The sequence below is a fragment of the Cariama cristata genome, unplaced genomic scaffold (assembly GCF_000690535.1).
Source record: "Cariama cristata isolate BGI_N322 unplaced genomic scaffold, ASM69053v1 scaffold30830, whole genome shotgun sequence".
Classification (NCBI taxonomy): Eukaryota; Metazoa; Chordata; class Aves; order Cariamiformes; family Cariamidae; genus Cariama; species Cariama cristata.
This window is the reverse complement of record NW_009596905.1, coordinates 31,888-55,298: the sequence shown is the minus strand read 5'-3', so window position 1 is coordinate 55,298 and position 23,411 is coordinate 31,888. Positions and strand designations below refer to the sequence as shown.

The 23,411-nt window shown below is 43.0% G+C and overlaps 1 protein-coding gene across 1 annotated transcript; it reads left to right on the top strand.

The window, feature by feature from the left end:
• Positions 1-582: 582 nt before the first annotated feature.
• Positions 583-21,942, top strand: LEF1 (lymphoid enhancer-binding factor 1; the record flags this gene model as incomplete). Its single annotated transcript, XM_009707950.1, has 5 exons — positions 583-705; positions 1,413-1,575; positions 4,772-4,879; positions 8,634-8,682; positions 20,822-21,942. Coding segments are annotated over 5 exons (523 nt in total), but the record flags the coding sequence as incomplete, so codon positions are not given.
• Between the last annotated feature and the right edge of the window lie 1,469 nt (positions 21,943-23,411).

Here is a 23,411-nt window from a genome sequence, read left to right as displayed (position 1 = left end):
TGCAGGATTTTTTGAATTTATTTTTATTTTAAGCATTTGAGAGAAGGATAATAAGTTCAGGTGAAATGATATTAAAATCTTTTAGCTTAGTACCTTGAAAAGTAAGAGATTCCTTAGAGAGTCATCGGGGACTTCTTGAAAAGACTAATCTTCTTTTATTTTATTTGTTTTCTGCATGGCAGTTCCCTCCTTTGCATTGGCTGGGGGTGATATTTTAAGAATGTTTATATCTTTGTGTGGAAATACAATTTTTGGTTAAGAAATGTGTATTTTTATTGCTAGTCAGTGCAACAGTACAACCATTAAATGTTTCTTGTTTGCATTGCTAAAACTGTTTGCCTGAAAGGTAATAAAGCAACTTCTTTACAAGCAAAATGTTGACTGATGTTTGTTTGTTTGTTTTTCTTGAATAAATGGGCTACCATGCACAAATCTTAGCCAAATATTTTTCATGCACTCTTAAAGAATTGTCTTCCATCACAAGTTCCGTAGTGTTTGCGTTCTTGGGGCATCCTGCTGCTGTTGTATATGTTTATTGCCTGTCTTCAGTAAGGTTACAGACCTTCCTTTTTTCTCTTTTAGGTTTTCACATCACATGATTCCTGGTCCTCCAGGCCCTCACACAACTGGAATCCCTCACCCAGCTATTGTAACACCTCAAGTAAAACAAGAACATCCGCACAACGACAGCGAGCTAATGCATGTGTGAGTCTGCCTTTCTGCACTAACCCTTAATCTATAAATGTTTGAGTCAAGGACATTAAAAAAAAAATGCCTTTCATGACCTCTTTGAATTTTAACTCTTCTCCTATAACTAAAACAGGAGATGCGGGCTACTGGGAAATGAGACATGAAGCCATTTTTTATTCCAGTCTAGCGCTTTGTAGCTATTGGTAACAGTCATCTTGGTTCAGACATAATCATGGACCTGTCTACTTGTGGATGTTGCTTGAGTGTGAACTCAGAAATTCTGCTGGAAAAGGTCTTAACTGCAAAATTTACTAGTAAAAAGCAGTTTTATTGCTTAGTACTTGAAGGCAAAAGGCCTAAGAAAGAAGTGGATGAGGAGCTATCCTCCTGCCTGTAGCAGTGGTCTTTTAGGGGACTATGGATAGCCTTTCAGAAAGACAATTGAGACAAGTGATGAATTTGGAGGGGATTCACAGATCAAATGTTATTTGCTAGAGAATGTCAACCTGACATCCTCTCTGAGTATTAGATTAGGTCAGTTCTCTGAAAAGATATGAAAGTAGATGGGACATGACCACAGAAATTCTCATTCTTACTACTTAAATGCTACTTAAATGCTACTGTAACCACAGGTCGGTAATTTTCCATTGGCTTTTTTATAAGCTGAAGGTAAATGGATGCTTTTTTTTCCCCTCCTTTCCCTTTCCCCCACCACGTTTTAGGAAGCCTCAGCATGAACAGAGAAAAGAACAAGAGCCAAAAAGACCTCATATTAAGAAGCCTCTGAATGCTTTCATGTTGTACATGAAAGAAATGAGAGCGAACGTTGTAGCAGAGTGTACTCTGAAAGAAAGCGCGGCTATCAACCAGATTCTTGGCAGAAGGGTATGTACAGGAGGGTGTGTGTACTCACGTGTGCTGCTAATTTGTATGTGTTTCCCTTTAGTTGAGTGTGATGGCTTGCTTTCTGCTTGAGGTGCTAACTAATGTGCAACTATCAAATTAGCTATAGAAGATAAAACACGCAACTAAAAATAAAAGCGGTATCTTGATTTTCTTTTTTCAGCATTAGCAACATCATCAAATTGGTGTCTGTTCCACTTACGTTACGGTGTCAGCACCTCAGGCATGAAACATCCTCATTCACACATGGAAGGAGCATTCAGATCACCTTCTGGGTCCTCCCTTAGGCTGGCGTCCTTCAGAGTAGGAGGAGATCATTCAAAGATGAATGCTGAATGCCAGTGGAAATGGAACTTGAAAGCGAATATAACATGGTCCAATTGTAAAGACATGTAGGTTCGGAGGGATCTGTGGAGGTCGTTGAGTCCAATACATGCTCAAAGCAGATCCCGTTCCATCAGGTTGCTCAGGCAATTGTCCAGTCAAGTTTTGAATGGCTCTGAGGTCACCGGCTGAGTACTGATGATCCCAGTACATGTCCCAGAGCCTTGCTTAGAGCCATTTGCTTCTGCGGCATTGTAGGCATGTTTTGTTCTTTCCATGGTCTGAAAAAAATATATGCTATCCAACCCACAATTACAAACTTCGTGTTCACTGTCGGTGTTGTTTTTCCAAGGGAAAGCAGCAGAGGTAAATGCCCATTTTTGCCCTCGACTGTCCTGGAAATGAGAAAAGGAATGACTTTTGTATCAATCTGAGTTTGAGTAGGGATTATTCAAATCCCCTTGCTCAGTGAACCCCTCTTCTTGACCACTGACTAAGGCAGTATTGAAAACCCTCTCTGAAAATCCTGTGCTTTGAAGTGGGAAGTCAGTACACGACCTTAACTGCTACTTCTCTGTTACAATCTGAAGACATTGCCCCTCTGCCCCCCAAACAGAGCAGAAATCCATTGGTACTTGTCCCTGTTCCTGCAGCCTTCTGCCTTCTCTCTGATGTTCTTGTTACCTCCTCTTAAAGGACGTCTCAGTGCTTGCCTTTTCCATTCTTTCATGCAAGTCTCTAGGATCATATTTTCATTCTCACTCCCTCAGTAATCAATCTTAGTTGCTTGGTGTGCCAGCCTTGTTTTCTTGGCCTGAATGAGGGCAGCAGCTTTTCTATCTCCATTTTGGTATTGAATCAAGCCTCAGTGCTCCATTGCCTGCTTTTGCACAGCTTGGAGTCCTCCTTTCAAGTGACTGTTCTTCATGAAGATACTTCAAATTCCACTTTTACTGTGGTACAAACAACGCAGGAGTTATCCAATATAGCTGGTTGGAGATGAATTATTGTCAAATGTTTTGTGTTCAGTCATCCTGGTCACTATTTACTATACCCTGTGCCACTCCGGAACAGGAGCTACCTCTGTTCCCAAGAGTTGATGCTTTGCATGCTGCTGGCTTCTCTGGTGCCATGGCATAATGTTCGCTACCTTCCAGTTTTGGAATGCACGTCTGGCGTTTGAGAGTTGCAAATAGGCTGAACTGCTGTGCCTTCAGTAACACATCGAACATGCCAAGTGAAGACAGACAAGTGCTTTACTTCACATCTTCTGATGTGTAACAAAATGATACATTAAATCATACAAACATGATCTGATCTGAAATCCTAGTTCCGTAAATTATTCTTGCATGAGTGTCTTAATGACTTCATGTCGGTGTTTGAGAGTTGCAAATAGGCTGAACTGCTGTGCCTTCAGTAACACATCGAACATGCCAAGTGAAGACAGACAAGTGCTTTACTTCACATCTTCTGATGTGTAACAAAATGATACATTAAATCATACAAACATGATCTGATCTGAAATCCTAGTTCCGTAAATTATTCTTGCATGAGTGTTTTAATGACTTCATGTCGGTTTTTTTTTTTTTTTTTTTTAATAAAATATCTTCTTCTCCCCCCGCCTCCCGCCATGCATGTTGTCAAAGTCAAACAAGAAGACACATCTAATGCTGCAGCAGTAGAACCTGATTCTAAATGAAAGGCCTTTACTCTTTTTTGGTGCAGGTCTATGACAGGTGTTTCAAGAAGAACAAAATTATTAGATACTGTTGTAGCTGGTGGCTTTTCAAGTGTGCAGGTTGTGAGGGTTTGTTTGAAAAAGTACATAAAAAGGGCCTAAAAAAGCATCTTAAAAAGTACATAAAAGGGGCCTAAAAGTACCTAAAGGAAGCCTAGAAGAAAGCTGGAGAGGGACTTTTGACAAGGGCATGTAGTGATAGGACAAGGGGCAATGGCTTTGAACTGGAAGAGGGAAGATTTAGATGAGATATAAGGAAGAAATTCTTCCCGGCGAGGGTGGTGAGGCAGTGGCAGAGGTTGCCCAGAGAAGCTGTGGCTGCCCTATCCCTGGAAGTGTTCAAGGCCAGGTTGGATGGGGCTGTGAGCAACCTGGTCTGGTGGAAGGTGTCCCTGCCCAGGGCAAGCAGGTTGGAACTGGATGGTCTTTGAGGTCCCTTCCAGCCCAAACCATTCTATGATTCTCTGAAAAGCAGGAATTTTATCCCTACTTGGCTACAGAGGTCAATCACGTAATTTGGAAGACTACAGTTCTGTGGTTTCTGTATCTTAGAAACTTTTTGCAGTTGCCATTTTCCTTTCTTCTGTTACAACAAGAAGTCAGAAAGCGAATACCTGGAAGCTCAATACTTAGAGGTTGATATTGGAACAGGAGCCTGCTGGTGCCCAAAAAGCCCTCTGTGTTGGCATTGAAAACCCATGTGTAGCTGCTGCTTAAAACCAAGACAGCAAACCCTTCCGTGGTGGGGAGCTTGCTGCCCTTTAAAAGCAGCACAAAATCTTTCTGTTTTGTCAGGAGCTAAAGGGTGGGGTTTTGTTGGGGGTTTTGGGTTTGGTTTTTTTAAGTAGTGTTGGGAGAGCATGGTTCTGTGAGCAGATCATTTGGTGAGCCCTGTTTCCATAAACGATTTTTGTCTTGCTCAAGGCATTTGGCAGTTGCAGAGCTGACAAAGGCCTGAAAGTTGGTTAATAAACACAGGTACTTGTAATTGCTAATGAATTTCATTTTTGCAGTGGGGAAGGACTGAATCAAAGTCACAAAAACACTTGCTCATGTCATCTGTTGCCTAGGTATGAGTTAGATCCTACTCTAATGCTGTGTTTATTTGGTTTGCAGTGGCATGCTCTTTCCCGTGAAGAACAAGCGAAATATTATGAACTAGCTCGTAAAGAAAGGCAGCTACATATGCAGCTTTATCCAGGCTGGTCTGCAAGAGACAACTATGTAAGTCGCTCACTTGAAGGCTTTTTTTTAAATTAACTTCCTGTACGTAACTTTTTTTCCTTTCTTCTCTTTAACTTGTCAGAAGTTCTGGCTGGAGGGATGGTGAACAAACGTATAACATAAGCCTTATATTTGTTTGCATTTCAAGCATCCAGAAAACTTGAGATTTTGTTGTTGTTGAGATGCTTCTTATGAAAGTCACAGTTTTTGAGCTGAAAGAATTAACATGGAAAGTTGTTTTTTTTTTCTGAGACAATGGCCAGTACTGTCTGAAAGCTTATGTTCTACTGCACTGCTGTGAATTTTCCGTAATTTTCTATTCAATCACTTGCTATCCAGAAATCTTCTTTAGACTGAGCAAAAAAGGGGTGTCTGTCTTTCAGGAGAACCAAAAGCCCAGGGATCTTAATGCAGCCTGAACTTTAGCTGAAAGTAATTCAGAATGGTCTATCTCTGAAATAAAGCCTGCAAAATTTGTGTAAGTAAAACTTCATGGTAGATCCTGCTTTTATATCATTTGGTGAAGCTAAGAAGTTTTCTTACAATTACTCTTATTTTATAATTCGGTATCAAACAAGTGTTAATAGCACTTTGAACAGCTTGCACTGCACAATTATACTATTGTGCTTACAGTCAGCTGTCAGCATAGTCATATGTTAAGTTATGAAACTCAGAAGCTGGGATCCCGAGAGACTGATCCTAGCCTGAGATCTGGGCTCCTTTCCGTCCCCCCCATCAGCTCTGTCATTCTTCACTGTGATAGGAAGTGTACATGCTGTATCTGGCTCAGTTTTCTATCTATATCAGGTGGACAATAGCTTTTCTCTACTTCAGTGATGTCTTGTGGACGTTAAAGATTGAGGTACTTAAATACGGCGTTAACAGAAACTGTAGAAACTGGCATGGAAGACATTGACACAGAAACTACGTGATCATCTCTGAAGCAAATGCCTTGGTCTTGCTGACATCCATGCCCAGTTTTGTAAGGACAGACAGTACTGTAAGCCCTAGCAGCTTGTTTCTGCCTGTTTTATACAGTCATCTTTTCTAGCAGATGAGCTGTCGTGACCTTACACAGGTAGGGGTTATTGCCAGTAACCAGACCATGTCAACAGAGCTGTCTTGAAATATGCCTGGGAACAAAATAGGGCCTTAGAGAAATACTCCCTGGAAACAAGGGGATTTCAATTGTGTTGAACTTACTTGCTGGAAAATCAAACCACTTTGGAGCCTTGTCAGCTCATGCTTACTGAACATCAGCCTTCAAGAGTGTCCTCTGATGCTCGGTCATGTTGACTTTGAGAACCTGATGTGTTTTGCCTCAGCCTACTGCAATACAGCACAAGTGGTGGACCTGCGGCTTCCTAAATGCCTTGATAGACATTTGGAGTGTGTAAGGTGGCCCATATGAATTCTGTCTTTGATGCGCTTCCAACCTACATGCTGTGTGGAAGTATAGCTCTGACACACTCCAGTCCTATAGATTACGATGGAGAACTCTGCTAGCTGCCTCTTGCAGTCCTCTCTGCCTCTCCAGGAGTGCACGTGTTTGTTGCAGTGGTGGTGGTAAGGTGATCATAGTAGATCACAGTTTATCACTGAAACCTTTTCAGGTATATGTCATCCTTTTTTTTTTTTTTTAATTTAGTTTTTCTCTTCATTTTTTCTAACTTGAGCAGTCAAAAAATGAAATAGTATTCATTCAGCCCAGAGCTTACTGCAGTATTTTAAGAGTTGGAAGTGACTTAGGGGTGACTCTTTTGTTTCAGATGGCTGAATTTCACAAAACAGTACAATTAAAAAAAAAAAAAACACTACTTGGTTTTAATTCTTTTATTTTGGCTTGCCTGGTTATTCAGGATTTCAGAAACTTCAAGAAAGTGTTAAGCATTGCTAGTCAACTGTTGACAATATGTGTGTGTTTTTGTTACTGACACCCAAAGTAGTCCTGCAAAGCTGTGTGATAGTCATGAGAAGCACAGTGTTTTCGTAATGTGATGGTGTTCATGTGTGCTAGAGTTGTCAGAAACTACCTCATTTGGGAATGCTGACAAGTAGTTTTCAGTCCAGCCTTTTCCTTCTGTTCCTCCGCTTCTGGTATATCTCATAGACGGATCTCAGCTCAGCTTTCAGTATGTTTTAGCACTTGAAGTCAGCCTGCCATAGAGAATAAAATATAATTTTCCTCCCATGATTTTTCCGTGTTAACAACTGCACTAAGGCACTTTCCTCTGTAAAGAAGTATTGTCTTGGTACCTAAGTGATAAAGCATGTCGCTGTGAGTTTCCCAGAGCCCTTGAAATCTGCTTTCCAACATCTAGTCTTGGTCCCATCTTTGGGATCTCACTCACAAGGCATTGCCCAGCCCTGTTGCCAGCCTCGGGATAAATAAGGAGAGGAGCTTAAAAGTCAGGCACACCCAAACTGTTGGAGCAAACTGGAGACAAAGTAAATGCATCTGCTGTAGCTTCACCGCAGCCTGTCTTTGGAGCCCTCGCTTGCCCTCTATCAGTAAGCACTGCAGTGGTCTGAGGTGGTTTCTCCCATCACCTGCTGTCCATCCCGTCGCTTTGCAGAGCTGGCTAATGGAAAGATGTGTCCCTCCCACCTCGGCCCTTCCAGTTTGTGGCCACTGTGCATGGCACGGTCTACGCCAGGACGTGCGTTGGCGGCTGCCTGCCGAGCTGAGTTGGGTAACCTTGGGCTGGGGGGCAGAAGGATGGACAGTGGGCTGCAGTCCTCCTTACAGCAACCGCACCAGGGTTTGCCAGGGCTCATCTGTTACAGCCTGTCCTGGCAGCTTGAAGGCTTCTTTAAAATATAAACAGATATGACTTTTTTTTTTTTTTCAAAAACAAACAAACAAAAAAGCTTTCACTGACAATACAGGACAATAAAGAGAAGTCATATGGTGGAATAGCAAAGTGGTAATTAGGGTGATGCAAGATGACTGAGGTTTAAAATTGTGGGTCTAAACTGACCTTTTGCTTCCTGAAAGATTGTGCGAGCCGGGAGCTCTGGCCTTTTCGATAGATGGGGGGTGATGGAGAAGGCTGTGTGTGGGTTGGTGTGACGAGCCTGTGCCGGCACGCTGGTGCCAGTGTGGTGTCCAAGAAAGACAGCTGCCAGATGTCCATTTCTGTCCTGCACCTCGGTCACGTTAAGGGTGCTCCGCTCTACAGCAGTCTGCTATTTGCTTATTGCACAGCGCGTTCTCCGGGCACAGCCGTACGAGACTTGGCTTTTGTTAAGGTACGAGCGTTATCAGAAGAGTTTTAGTTGGCTGGTTTGCACCCTGGGGACAAGTCATGCTCGTCCTAGGTACTTTCAACACCCTGTCTGCTGTTGCCATGTATGACAGTGTAAGTATCTGAATGTGTGAAGAGTTCTTGTAAGAGCCATAAATTATGATATCAACATATGTGTCATCAGATTATTAAGCGTGAGAAGTCTTTTAGATGCTTGCGGCTGCCAGCGGTAGTTGAAAAACTGCCAGAAATTGTAATACCATGTGGATATAAAAATGTGTATTGCTCATGTGCGTATTTCTCCATAGATGCCAAGAGCAAACTTTGTCACCATTGAAACAGTTGGAAATGGGTTAGAAAAGGTTTTAGCTACCCCGAAAACAATTGGTTTTTTCCTAACCGCTTTCTCAGTGTCCAGATGGCTTTCGTTTCTATGCTGTGAGGTGGGGAAGCAACAAAAAAAGTTCTGTGCATGTAATGGTATGGTAAAATTTCCAATTTTTCAGGGGAAGAAAAAGAAGAGGAAGAGAGAAAAGTTGCAGGAATCGGCATCAGGTAGGCCATGACCAACTCTTACTTACCAGTCACCTCAGTTATATTTTTAGAAACCAGGGCTTGCGCTATTTAATTTTTACGTGCCTTTCTCTAACACTTGCTACTGATGGATGTTTCAAGATACTTCGCTTTGAATGCAAGCTTGTGAAAATGCACACAATACACGTCTCCTTTCCCTTATGCCTCTCCGTGCAGCACTCCCGACGACATCACCGTCTTTGGCTGAACTTACGCATTGCTGCAGTCGCTGTCCTGCTTTACCTTTGCTTTTCTCCTCAGTCGATGTTCTATCATCCTTAGGCTTAACTCTGTCTCAAATACTGTGTGGGATTATTGGGACACTGGAAACTTTATACTGACCATTTTGTAGCCACTGTATTTTTTTATCGCTGTATTTTACACCTCTGTGTACACTAACAGCTGCCTAGTAGGTTGGCTAAAAGCATCAGTGAGGTCTCCTCTTTGCCTGTAAAATATATACAGAGAAACACCCTGTTTTCCCCAACAAAAATGGCTGGTATAAGAACCATAAAAAAAACCCCAAACAACAAAACCAAAAACACACCAAAAAATCCATGTAATAATGTAGCAAACAAACTTACTTGGAATGTGCAAAAACTCTGTAACAGAAATTTGTTAAAGGAAAACAATCTTCTACAGGTACAGGCCCCAGAATGACAGCTGCCTACATCTGAAGCATGGTAAGAACATCTCTAAAGCTTTCCTGATGATGAAACTGATTTGTAAAATAAGCTTTCGTATAAATTTTATGCAATAATATGAATTTAGCAAAAATTGCAGAAGGATCATATCCCAAAGCTAATGTTACTTTGACTACTGATTGGTTTTTATACCGGCTATCTTATTAGGTGTCCACTATTTCACTTCTTAACCTTAATATTTTCAAATTGACCATACCTCACTGACTCGCTGCAAGTCTGCCTGTGAAGCACAGGGATGGGTTTATTAAGCAGTGCAAACCCCCCCGTCAGCAGACTGTCACAGTCCATAACGGCAGGTTAGACGCTGGCTTCGGAGTACATTTTATGTCCTGACATCTACAAGATGCTGGCTGGCTGGCTACACTTTTTTAAAAAAAATTTGTTCACCTGTATACTAACAAAACATCTGCTAAGAAAATGGAATTGTATTTCAGTTATAGCAAGAGTTTCTCCTTCAACTGTACAGTGGTAGTTCATGTGTCGTGCGGGTTGGGGTTTTTGTTGTATTTCTGTATTTCTTGTTGTATTTCATATCATACCATCTGCAGTGAAGGTGGAATGACTAGTGATTAGACATATCCAGTAACACCGTCTAGTCTGCTTGCGAGTGACACGCTACCACAGCGAGATCCTCATTTCTCAGCGTTTGTGTTGGAAGGCTGGTCCTTCTCTTCCTCTCAGTGCAATACGTTTTCAAGTAGGAATGGCATTCATTTGACACAATAGTTGCTTCTACACGGTCTAATTAACCCAGACTGCTCTTGGGAGATCCCCGAGGATTCCAGGAACCATGCAAAAAAAACCCCACTTTCTAAACTCACTTATATGCATTATAACAGAAATTGGGTCTTCCCCCCCCCCCCCCCTTGTTTGGCCGGATGATCCCCTTGGCACTCCAAGTGGTCGCCGTGGACTTTCAGCCAGAGAAAGCCAAGCTCTGTGCAGTGTGTCAGTCATCCGTCATCATGATTCAAACCTCTTCTGTAGTTATGCCATTATGCTCGTTAGTCTAAACTTGGTTGGGTTTAAGACTTTGGGCTTTTTGGGGGTGGTGGTGGTTTTGGTTTTTTTTAAAGCTGAAGTAAATTGAAAAGGCCAAATGCATGCTTTTTTTTTTTCTTCCTGCTAAGCAAAAGTTTTTTGGGCAAGCAGATGGTCTTGCCCTTTGCAATATGCCTGAGTCATGCAGATTTTAGATGTAGATTGCCGCATTTGGGTTCTGTAGCCTACACAACGAATGTAACTGTAAAGTATTGTTAGTTACACCGACTGCCATAAGTATTATTACACCTATTAAAAAAACCCCAAACGATCAAGTGCTTTAACCTTGAGTTTTATAATTGATATTTCAGCTTAGTTACCAAGGTCCATGACTGTTGTATTTTTCCCTTTGATGTTAACACAGTACTAGTAAGCGAAACAGAGATAATTTTATCTGAATTGACATGGAGCACTCGATTGGGATCGGAATACAACTAAGGTTCAAGTGACGGTTAAAAAACGGGGGGATATTTGGTTTCTTAGATGCCTTACAATCTAAGGATGACTGCCTTGCCTACGCTGAACTACTTTTGTCGGAGTTTCTCTGTTTGCATTTTCCATAGCAGAGAATGGATGTTCTGAGTATGTGGGTTTTCTGTCTTTTCCCTTTTACCTCTACACCCCTTCCTTTCTTCCCCGTAAGCTCTGTAACGGTGTGGAAACTGTTGGTAATACCTGTCTGTTCGTCCTCGTGCAATTTATAACATGGAGTATGAGAACAGTAAGTATCGTCCCCTGAAGGAGGAGCGTGCTGTTGACTCCATATATGCACATGTAGGCAGCCTCACGAAATGTTGTGTGCCGAGTGAATGCTCTCCGCTGGAGACGTACAGATGTGCTCTAGCTGGAAGTAAATGTGCAGAATGATTTAGAGAACCTGAATCAGCCAGACTTCAAAGTGAACTTCTGAAGGTTAAGACTCTTGCCCTTTGCGAGCCTAATCCAAAGAATGTTTTGCCCACAAGCATAGTATCTCACCAGGCCCACAGCAGAGTTGTTGTAGTCTTTACTGGACGGAGATAATAAGTTTGGGAATGCCTTTCAGTGAGTGCCGCTAAGAGCTCTTGAAGACAGGAAAACACAATCTTTCTTACTCGTACGGATGGTGCGAGGAAGAGGGGGAAGGAGGGTGGGAGGTCTGGGAAGGAGACAAGCGTTCTGTTATCTGAGAAGAATCAGAAATGAGTAGGTGGCAAGACCAAAGAAAGAATCTCAAGATCAGCACAAAGGAGATCAGCCAGGGCTGTAATTACGGTGATGTAAGTGAGAAGGATGAAAAGGTGGGAGGGTTGTGTGGTGGGATGTTCAGAGGAAAGTAACGGAAGAGACATGCAAAGAGAAATGATTTAAGATACTGTGAAAGTTTTGGGTGGGTTTTTTTTTTCGTCGATGAACACTTCAGCACATAACTCATTTTTAAGGTGGACCTCTAATCTGCTTTTTGGCTTGGACATCATTTGAGCGGTGAAGTCAAAATGGTAGCGTTAAGCTGCCCCTCTTCCCGGGGTTGTACAGCTTCTTATGGCGTCGCTGCTTAAGATTTAGCTGAGTTCTGCAATCTCCTCTGGCCTGCTGAATGGCCAATTTGTAAAACGCTTTAATATTAGAGTGCTTTAGGAGTACTGCAACCTGGTGCTCCAGTCTTTGCTAAATTATCCTGGGGTACTCCGAAGCATGTTGCCATTCTTTATGAATTGCAGAACTGTCGCCAAGCAGGATTTTGTTTTAGTTGACGTGGCCCAACACAATGTTTGACATAACTTTTATATGTTGAAGAAATAGCTCATATTTATTCTCTCCTTTTGAAATCAACTAAGAGTGACATAAGACCTGATAACGCTAAAAATGAGTTTGGGAGATGCCAGGAGGGAAGGGGAAATGAGGAGGGTTAAGATTAAGGACAATGGTGAGATCATCTGTTGAGCACCTTTCAGAAAGGTGGCTGTTTGCTTGTTACTATAAGCATAACCTTCTAGAAGACTTGTAAATGGGAACAGTTCTTTGTGGGAAGTGGCGATTCCTGATTTCGTATCCGATTTGACTTTTGAAAGGCAAAAAAGCTGATTTTTAGCATCTCACGAGTATTTTTAAATTGGCAAGGAAATAGACGGAATACTAATGCAAATTCCTCACGATTGTTCGGCAACGTGGAAATAGTTAACTTCTTACCGTGCTAGCAAGTCGTAATTGTAAAAGGCACATCATCTGACATATGGCAGGATGCAACTGGGAAGTCCTCACAAGCTGCATAATTTAACATTGTGTTTTGGCATATCTTCAAGGGCTAAAAAGAGTGATAGAGAAGCTTAATAGACATTTGAAAACCTGTGAGAAGTGTATTTGTGGCTTGCAAAATTCCATGACTATTAGCATTTAGATTAGCAAAGCTTTCAAAAATGAGAAAACTTGACTAATACTGATTTACAATCAGAAGCACTTGAAAGGATCAGATTAAGACTGTTTAAACAATGACTTATCTATAATGTTGCAAACTTCCTACATGGAAATTAGAGCCAAATTTTGGTGAAGTAGTGATTTTTGGATAGTGTTGTAACAAACAATGTACGACTGGATTATCTTTTCCTTATTCCTTAGAAATAAAATGGAGTAAGGCTGTGAAAGCAGAATATAAAGTGGACTGCTCTACAGCCAGAGTATTGTGGAAAAGAATCGTCTGATGACTCTGATCACGGCTGACCATAGGTTTCTGGCCAGCATCCGAGAAAGGAGATGCAAAGAGGATGTGGTACCTTGCTTTCTGAGGCATTTGTTTTCTAACCTGGCCTGTCCAGTGCTCTTGCAATTGCTGCTGGAGTAGTTGAAAACAAAACAAACTCTTTACCCCTTTCCATACTCCTTGACTGCTCAGAAGCTTCAAACAGAGCCTGGAGGATTTGTGCAGAAGTTAGTGTGCCGGAGAAGGTGTGTGGTGATGGTGGTGCAGAGACGTGTCCCGATTTGCTTTAAAAATTACGTTTCCTGTGCGACCCACGTCTCCCTGTTCCCTGTTTTGCCTATGAACGGTGGCCTTCAGCATAGGCAAGAGGGACAGAATGAACAGAAGAGAATTTGCTGGATTGAAACATTTGTTATTGAATACTTTGGTTAACTTCAGCCTTTTTCAGATAGACATAGACATTTCCAAAGACAAGGGGTTATAGCCCTCAGACAGATCCCCTCCTGCAACTTAAATCTGACCTGACATTGATCTTGCCGAGGTGAAAGATAGAAAACCTCTGCTCTTTCGGGCTCTCTGACATCAAGAGAAATGTCAGCAAAGCTGAAGAACAGCCACCTCCGGTATGGGTGGCAGGTAGAGAAGGGCACCGATGCCTGCCCGGAGAGCCGCGGCACAGCAGGCTGGGTTCGCCGTTCCCCTTTACCGGCCTGGCCCAGGACCCTTGTGAAGCGCAGGAGGGAGGGAAGGAAGGGTATAAAAGCTATTTTGGGTGCAGTCAGAGACTATGGGAGGGATAAGGGCAAGTCAGGGTAGGGGCCAAGCGTAGGTTTTCCAAATAAAAAACCAGCAGAACACTTTCAACCAGACAATCAGCATCCAGGTACAGGAATAAAGAAACAAGAAAACTTTTTAAGTATTTACAAAACAGAGGTGTAGCACGGTCAGCTATAAAGCTGACCCTTCAGCATTTCATGTTTTAAACTGACACTGACAACGGGCAAAAGTAGCTAATTCAGCAGGTGAATATCTAGAACCTGCTTATTTTGACAGAGATGCTCAAGTCGCAGATGCTGCTCTGAAGTTAGAGATGCCTAATGAAGTTTGAACCCAGCCACGTTTACAAGTGATTAATCCCCCCCCCCCGTACCGTTTCACTTCTGAGGTGTTGGCGGTAGGCGGCTTGGGCTGGAACGAAGGAACAGTGGGACGACTATTGTTCTAACTCTTCCTGTGGGACAGGGTGGGGACAGGGAGGTGACGGCTGGTGCACCATTCTTCTCTGGATGAAAACGGTGCATTTTTGTGGATTTAGTAAACTCGCCAACAGACAGAATTCTAAGGTCATGAGAAAAACTCTGTAGAAACAAACTGTTTCATAATGAAAACGTAAGATTTTGAAATGCGGTTTCGTTTCCAATTGGAAGAAAACCTCAGCACTTCAGTGTTCATCTCAGGCCTGTATTGCATTTTCATTTTTTAGTGTATTTACATGAAAAATTTCAAAATGAGAAATTGATACTGTGTTCCTGAACAGCTAGAAAGCAAGTTGTTATGACATTGTCAAAGTCCTTCCCATTTGTTTCTGGAGACTAAGCTTGGGTGAAATCTGTCCTCTAATTTCAACAGAATTGTGTTCAAAGGCAATTCTGTCAAAGCTTAGCAAACTCTAGCACCGAGCTTTGTTTCTGTCTGCCTCTGACTTTTGGAGATTATGATTGGATTGAAGAGGTCTTCTGATATACATGAATGCAAAACCAGCCATCCTGAAGACAAAACCAACTAAAGCAACAAAACAAAACCAAAAAGCCTAAATTTAACGTTGCGCAAGTCACTGCTAATAGAACCAGCCTCCTCATACCAGTCAGTTCCTTAGTCCTCTAATTTAAGACTTTCTATGCAAGGCATCTTTTAAATCTCTGCTCCTTTACGCGCTTGTTAAGACTGTACCTTATAAACCATTTTGGGAGTGCGCAGATTGGAAAGCTGTACAAGGAAGGAAGCTCACAGTAGGACCAGCTGAAGCATCACAGTCTAGCCAGTTAAACGTGAGACTAGCAGCTAGTTAGACGGCGTGGGTTTTAGTCTGACCCTTCAGGACACCAGCTTTCTGCTGTTGGTTCCAGCAGCAGGAGCAATGTTGGATGCATTTGTGCAATGAAGGTGTCATCGGCACTGGGGTGTCGTGGGTGAGCAGGGTTAGATACAACCGCGGGTACCGGCGACCGTCTCTCTCAATCGGTGTTCTCGCCACAGGCATCAGCAGAGCGGGATCAGGGGTAAGAGCACTAAGGAGGCTTAACTGAGCAGAGAGACGTAGCTTCTGAAGTTGCTTTCTCCTTGCAGAAGTAAGATACGTGTTTCCTCATTAATATTAAGTTGCATCAGAATTAAACTCAGGAGTTTTGAGAGCCCTCTATCCTTCATCTCAGGGATACCTGAGTTGCATGAGGTAAAACGTTATTGCCAAAATAACTACAAAGCATTAGTTTTATGGGGTGTGCGTTTCCCTTGACCCCAGGTGAGCCTACGTTTTGATGAATAGTTGGGTTTATTCCCATACGTGTGTCTTCTGAGATACATAAGCCTCCTGTTGTGTATTTTGGACCAGTAGAGATATTCAGATTACATCTGACTTACCTTTGGTTGCATGAAAGCAACTATTTAAATCATTCCATGTATTAGAAGATTTAAATGTTGAGACTGTCTTTCAAAGTACAGTGTAAAGGAAACTTTACCTATGTTATTTCTTTCTTTTGAAAGAATCTTCACTTACTGCCTTACCAGTACCTCCTGTCTTTTCTGTTACAGCAGGTGAAAACTGAAGTAGCAATTTCAGTGCCCCTAGAACTGATGCATCTTTCTTCACAGCTGTCTGTAAAAGAACTAATTTAAAAGATAGTCTTCTGAATATTGATTTTCTGCCATAAAGATATGAAAAGCGGACAAGCATATTTCTTCCTCCCTTGTAGATCACTTTTAGTATATTATTCCTCTTTAAGAAGCTGCTAGAGACAGCTGTCTAGAGGTAATCTGGTTTTCATTATAAACATGGAACTTCTCTCTCCTCCCACCCTCAACAGGAAAAACACGTCCTGGGTGTTCCAGTAGGATCATTTTAAAGATTGTAGCGCAGTGATAGAGCTTCTAGTTTCATGCTGCCTACACTGGGGGCCGTTGGCAAGAGCCACACCTGCTTTGGCATCACTGACTTCAGCCACACAAGTGGGAACCCTAAAATACCCGGGTGTTTCCCGCGCTGACACTAACCTGCTCGGGAAGAGGTCTCTCAGTCATGGGGGGGTTTTTTTCTTAACGCATCTAGCTTAGGCCAAACTAAGAGGACAGCAGTTAGGAGAGGTATTTTCAGGAGTAGTTACTTCAGGGCATCTAAACCACTAGTGGATGATTTGTTACTGGAGTCCCCATTCACAGTTACCAGCAATGGGCTGAGGCTAACAGTAGCAAGGGGAAAAAAAAAAAACACTTACTACTGACATAGCTTCAAGATGGTGATATCTGTTAAGAGTTTTAGGGTACAGTTTTCTGCAATTTCTTTGGCAACAAATGCTAAAGAGGTTTCCTCTGCTGCCTGCTGGTCTCCAGCGCTTGCAGAGAGGGCTTTTTCCCGTCTCCCGTAGGTCTCTCCATCCATGTACTGTAACAGCTGGTGGGACCCTGCAGCAAATCGGATTGCTGAAATGACTGGGGTTTTGTTGTTGTTGTTGTTTAGAAACAACAAAGGTCGTGGAGCATTTGGTTTTGTTTGCCCAGAACGTTTCAAGGATCTGGTTTAGGCTAACCTCACAAACCATGGCACAGCTGGGCAGGAAGAGGAGCAGACTGCAGTGCCGGCATCTATCTGCTTGCGCCTGAAACTCTCGCCAGCTCTGCCGCTAAAGAAAATACAAAGGGGCTTCACAAACAGCATGAATGAACCTTTCTGATAAATACTGACCTGGATTTGCACACCCGAGTTTCTGGAGTATTGGATAAACCCTGGCAGTAAGTCGAACACGTTCGGTTTGGACTTCAAAAGAAAATGACAGTTTCAGCTGCTGAGTCCCTGAGTTTGCCGTGTTGTTTGAAGTACTGGATTAAAAGCTAGGTTTGGAGACTGACTTTTTTTTTTTTTTTTAATACATATAACTGCTGTTATATGTAGTCTTGCCTCTTCTTACAACTGTAGGAAATAACCTATGGTGGGGAAAGGTGTAGTAAAAAAGCACCTGGTTTAAAATTTTTACCTTTTCTTGCTTTCTGTGAAGAGTTAGCTGTCTCTCTTACTCTGTACTTACTCCTGTACTGACTCAGACACTCTTGACTTTCTTCCACAAGCTCTTCCAATTAGCATGACCTGGATGAGGCTGTATAATCCTCTCCCTTGTTCCAGGAACATGGAGGTGCATTAAAGACCAGAGGAGGAACACAAGGCCCTTGCAGACCCACCCTTCAATCCATCACACTCCCAAGCGCGGGGAGGACTGCAGGTCCCCCTCTGATGCTCTTGCCCTCAGCCGTTGAGCCCAGGCTTGCTACGTGGCTTTAGTTTTACTGTCGTGATTCCCGAAATACAGTTTTATCATTTCAGTAGTAAGGCTTTTCTTTTTACGCTGCAATAGTGTTGAATTGTATTTGTTTCTTTCTCGAGGAGGTGGGGTTTTTTTTCTTCCCCCTTTCCTCCTGCAGTCAGATGTACACTGCAAATGGCACAGACAGTGCCTCTTATTGTGGCTCAGGCTCAAGACTTCACATATGTAAAATGTGACTTGCAGCACTTTCTTTGAAGCCTAACCACAGCCAGGGAGCTGTAATTGCAGTCTTTGATTGCGCCGACTTCACTTGTGGATTGGGCTTTGCTAGGGCATGCCTCGCTTGGCCAGACTTCAGCTACAGCCCCCCAGTGAAGCCTTAGATGTGGGAAGTCTTCAGTCTCCTTAGCACATGCCTGTGGTTTCTTGAAAAGAATCCTGATTTGACCTGTTTTATATCTGTAAGGCAACACCATCATCATTTGTATTTTTTAGGTATTATTTGGTTTATCAGCAGTAGAAGCAATTTCCAGCGTGTAGCCTTAATGTGCAGCTGGGGAAAGGCTGGGTTCTAGACGCTGTTTTCAGGATAGCTACTGTGTAATTTGCTGTACTGCAGTCTTCGCTTGGAAATAAAAATATTTGGGGCGTCACTGTGCCTGCCCCCTTGCAGAATTACAGTAGTATCTGCAGGCTGTCTATGGGAGCGGGGGATAACGAGGTGCCGCGAGGGGCTATGGAAGGAGGCAGGCGCTGCCAAAGCTGCCTTTGGATTGAGAAAGAAGCGATGGCCGCTGTTGGAAAAACCTGAGGGCCGGAGCAAGGCCGCGGTCGTTATTTTAACCTCCTGACTTCAAAGACAGCTTGCTGGTAAGGGAAGGGGGGGGAGGAGGCAGGGAACCATCTCAACAGAAGAGCATTTCATTTCCTTCGGTGAAGTAGACATTCCTGGCTGCTAATGGGGAGTAGCTCTGAATCACGGCGCTTGTATCAGACTGCTGTGAACTACTGGCCTGGCGCCTCAAGGCCATTCCTCAACAGGAAGCTGAATGTTTTCATGTAAGACTGAGAGGAAAACCTTCCCAGGAAGAGCAACCTGGACCAAACCTTTGAAAATCCGGGATGAAAAGGCACAAAATAAATATAAAGCTGCGGGGTGCTCTCCCCAGTGTTCCTCTGCTGTTTGCTTGGCCTCTCTTTCGTGCTCCTTGGAAAGGTAGAGCCCTTCGCAGCTCTTTGATCCGCACGTGTTACGGAGCACTGTGCTACTTTATATAAAATTTAAAAAAAAGGGCAGGAAGCTCTGAAGGCTTTTTTTAGTTGGGTCTTGGGCTGGTTTTATGAGGAAATAGGAACTGAATTAGTCAATACAGACCACCTCTGTTGAAACCACTGGTTTGCCAGTGGACTTTCAGCTGTGCTGTTTAAGAGGCTGCAGGGACTTTAAAGGTCCTTTTGTGGCTACCGGCAGCAGGTGAAAAATTATTCATTACGTATCAGGGATGGTGGTATTGGGGGGAAGAGGAGATTGTCCTTCAAATTAAAGCTACACAGGAGAGTTTGATATAAATTTGTACTTGTCCTTTGTACCTTCCTTAGTCTGCAGCTAACCTTCTTCAGTGTCCTCAACTTTCCTTTCCACTAAAGCAATGGTCATGCGGGTGGCCTCTGATGAGGAGTCAACTTCTTTAGTAAGATTTTTTGGGGGCCTCAGCTTGTGCTCGCTAAAATCAAAGGGTCCAAAATCAGTTTTGGAGGTTTTCTACCCTGGAGTACGCTTGCCTGTGTAACTCCTTACTCAGGAGCTGTACTCAACCAGTATGGGCAAACACTTTGTGTCATAATGGCTTCCACGGAAGCTGCAGCAGATGGAAGGTGGGTGTCCAGTTATAAATGGCCCTGGTTTAAATACTGCTGATGTAATATTTGCTGATTAATTCTGCTTGTGGCTCTTAGGGGCTCAAGCAGTCTATATTATGATTAGTCTAACAGAAATTTGACTTGTGGTTTAAACCATTTCTTCACGAACTTGTTCCGTCTTGCCTTGCGTGATTCAAGGTGCTGGCAGTGTATCTTCTTTGTATGACTAAGCTTTTTGTGTTTCTTCTGGTGCAACTTCACTCACCTTCTGAATCAAACCACACGCCTGTGCTAATTTTGGTCGTTCTCAAAAGCTCTGCTCATTGAACCCTCTACTTGTTTGGCACTGAGTAGTACCTGGAGGCCTAGCGGTTAATGTAGATTTTTTTTTGAGATGCCGATAATGCTGAGGCCGTTACTGGAGAGCATGTGTCCGTCTGTGGAAAAACGCCGGACTCATTAGACAGTCTTTGGGTGGAGCCTCTGTTATAACCCAGTTGTCTGGGTCAGAAGGGCAGGGGTGACGGTTGAGTTAGCAATTGCATAAGTCAGCTGATGTAAACCAAAGACCTGGTGATGAAGAACTGTTCCTCTCTGGAAGACCAATACCTGTAAGGTCTGCACTGTTGGTGTTTTCACATACTGTAAGAACATAAATCCTTCCAAGATCTTAGTGAACTTTACTGCTAGGTAAGAGGCCCATGGCTCTTAACGCAACGGGAAGATGTTCCCTACCATGGTGAAGAGCAGAACGAACCCTCCCCAGTCATGCGGACGCATGGTAGGGTCAGTGTTCACGCAAGCCTCACCCACCGCATTCCTCTACCCAGCTGCTGGCAGAAGACAGCGTTTCTTTGTTTCTGCCAGGAGTAGAGCTTGAAGCTCTGAAGCGGAGGTTTAATTGACCTCAACCACTGTAGTACCAAAGCCTGAGGATACCTAGTTCTGTAACAGATATCTGGGTCAAATGTTGCAGATAAATGCAATCCACTACAAAAGGGAATGACTTCTGTAATATGTTGAATGTCTAAATAGCTTAAAAACACACCTTTCTAGTTGGTGTGGATGTCTGTTTACAATCCAAAGTAGTCTCCATAAATATTCTTGCAAACTTCAAGCAAGAGCAAGTAGCAATACTCTGCACTTAACTTTGACATTGCAAACGCCCATTCCACTAATAGAGTTGTGTCATAGAGTTACAGTGACCCATCACCAGCTTCTTTGAAGGATTTTTAAAAAAACAACCCAAACGGCTTCATACAGTCTTTTATCACTCACTCTCTCTCTCCCCCTCCCCTTCCCTGTAGGTGGGAAAAGAAATGCTTTCTCAACTTGCAAAGCAAAGGCGGCGACACCAGGACCCCTTCTGGAGATGGAAGCTTGTTAAACCCTAGGTGTGTCCTTCATCCGCACAGACCACCCCCGAGGGGTCTGTCTAGGATGTCATTCACCCTGATGTCACTGCTAGAGACACTGAATCATAAAGACAATCACTGCCAAAATCCTTCACTATCACGAGGTCCAGCCCCGATATAAATAGAACAAACGAGCTCCTGGGTCAGCAGAGCAGCTTTTGTCTTCACTCCACCTCTGCCTTGCACTCTTAAGCCCCCGTCTCACCTGCGTCCACACCGAGTCAGCAAAGTAGCGTGGCTGCCTCTGCCTGCTTCAGCCAACAGAGTGACGTAGACCACAGCTGCCCCATACAGCACAGCGAGGAACGGGATCTGCCTGGACCAGGATGACACACTCGACCTTCTTTTTATTTAATGGTGCGACAGGATCAATTTTGGTTTTAGCTTTTTTAAGAAACTTGAATGCTTTTATATTTTAACTTTTAGTTTGTAATTTCTTTGGTGTATATTTTACTAGGTATGAGCTTTTAAACAAGTGTCAGAAATCTGAAATACTTTTTAAATAAAAGGGGTTTTTCTTTTTTTTTTTTTTTTTTCTGCCAGAGGAAAAACCTGTATGGAAAAAAGGTGGCTTTTTTGTTAAACTATTTGTAACAAATAGTGGCCTCTCAGTCTATATAATACAGTGTCCTATAGAGTTAAATAAATGTAACAACAGTCAGCTGGTCAGTAGACACCTCAGTCTTGCATCATCTACTCTGTAAACATAAGCAATACATCCAGCAAATCTGACTGCAGTGAGTTCTCCTTCTCACCCATTCCCCTTCTCCTTGTAAAAAGCCCAGCACTTGAATTATTACTTCAATTGTTCTGTATTTGTATCTGTTTTTGTTAGCCTGTTAGTGGGATTTTATGCCAGTTGTTGAAATGAGCATTGATGTACCCATTTTTTAAAATAGTAAGGCACAGCCTTTGCCAAAAATACTGTCAACCGATTTTTTTTTTTTTCTGGTCATTCCAGTTTGAGTTTATGTGCTGAGCATTTGTTTTTTAATAAAAGCTTTGTAATAAAACTAAAGTCAATTGTCTGGCTTTAAAAAAAAATAAAGGAAAAAAAAAGAGAATGGCTTGCACCAGAATCCCTCGAAGGTCGAAGCAAGCCCAGGAAGGCACAGTCACTTCTAAGGCTGAAGACTTTTGGCTCACTCCTCCCTTGTAGGAAATGCAGTGTGTCCGATTGGCTGTTTGCTCACCTGAAGTCAAGTCATTTTGGAAGATGACTCTTTTTCTTCCTGAAGAGAGCAGAAGGCTCTTGTTTTCATACCAGCAGTAAGGATTGGGCAGGCTCGGTGCTCCCTTATGCTTCCCAGTTAGACCTGGCCCGAGTGGAAGTTCCAGGGTCTGTTTCCTGCTAAAATCTGAGTGAAGGCAGCAGTGGTTTTAAGCTGATGATGAGGGGTAGGGATTCCCTTCTGTCCGGCTGCAGTCCATGCCCACACAAGGGGTGGGAGCCTACAGTTACATTTCTTATAGCTGTACAAATTATCCCGCAGTCAGGGACTGGAGCTGGCTGCACAACCAGCTATGGAGGGCCCGGTTTCATGGTGTCAGATCCAAAACGTCGGCATGGCCTGCCTGCTGCCAGTGGTGCCCGTGAGACGTTCCTGCAACAGCAAGCAGCTTCTCTGCACGCTTCAGAACGGAAAACGCAGGTCTTTGAGTCTTTCAAGCCCCAAAGGCTACCAACAATTTCTCCGAGACCTTTTCCATTTTGTTCAGGGACTGGTATTCCACAGCTTTGAAAAAAAAACCAGACACAGCTGCCTGACTTCTGCTAAAGGACTTCAAATGGAAAAAAAAACCCCACTGTGGCCATAAACTATTCCAATGGTTTGTGAGTACCACTGCAAAAGAAATACTGCGAACTGTACGTTGAATCCACAGACCGTGTACGCCAGCTCCTGAAGCTTGTTTGGTGTGGGATTGGACTGAGCCAAGCCTCAGCTACCAGAAATGCCATAGGTGAGTTACTGCCTAAGGAAGCTTTGCGATTAGATTGTTTATAACTGACCCTTAAACTCTGTTGCATAAGAAATTTCATAATTAAAAATATGTTATAAAACAGCTTCCTCTCAAACCAGCACGCACTGCACACAACCCCAATTGTAACAATGTAACCAGCATATTAGTTTATGCAATATTTATTTCTAGCAACTAGTGATTATGTCAAAAAAAGGCAAAACAAGTGACCAGGCAAGGGAACACTCTCCGATGGCAGGAGAAAAGACCTCTGAGAGAACAGCGACTGTGCACTGGAGTTCTGCAAGACTTGGCTACGATTCCATCCCAGTCAATTATCCCAGCCTTTGCTGGAAACCCGTCTGGTTTTTGGTTTAGGGTTTGGTTTTGTTTTTAAAGGGAAAAAACCCCAAGTACTTCAGTGCAGTAATTGTTCTAAATCAAGGATTACTGCAGTGAGTTCTGTAAATTACAAGTTCCAAAGATAACAGTTCTTTTTAAAACTGTAAAACATAACTACTTT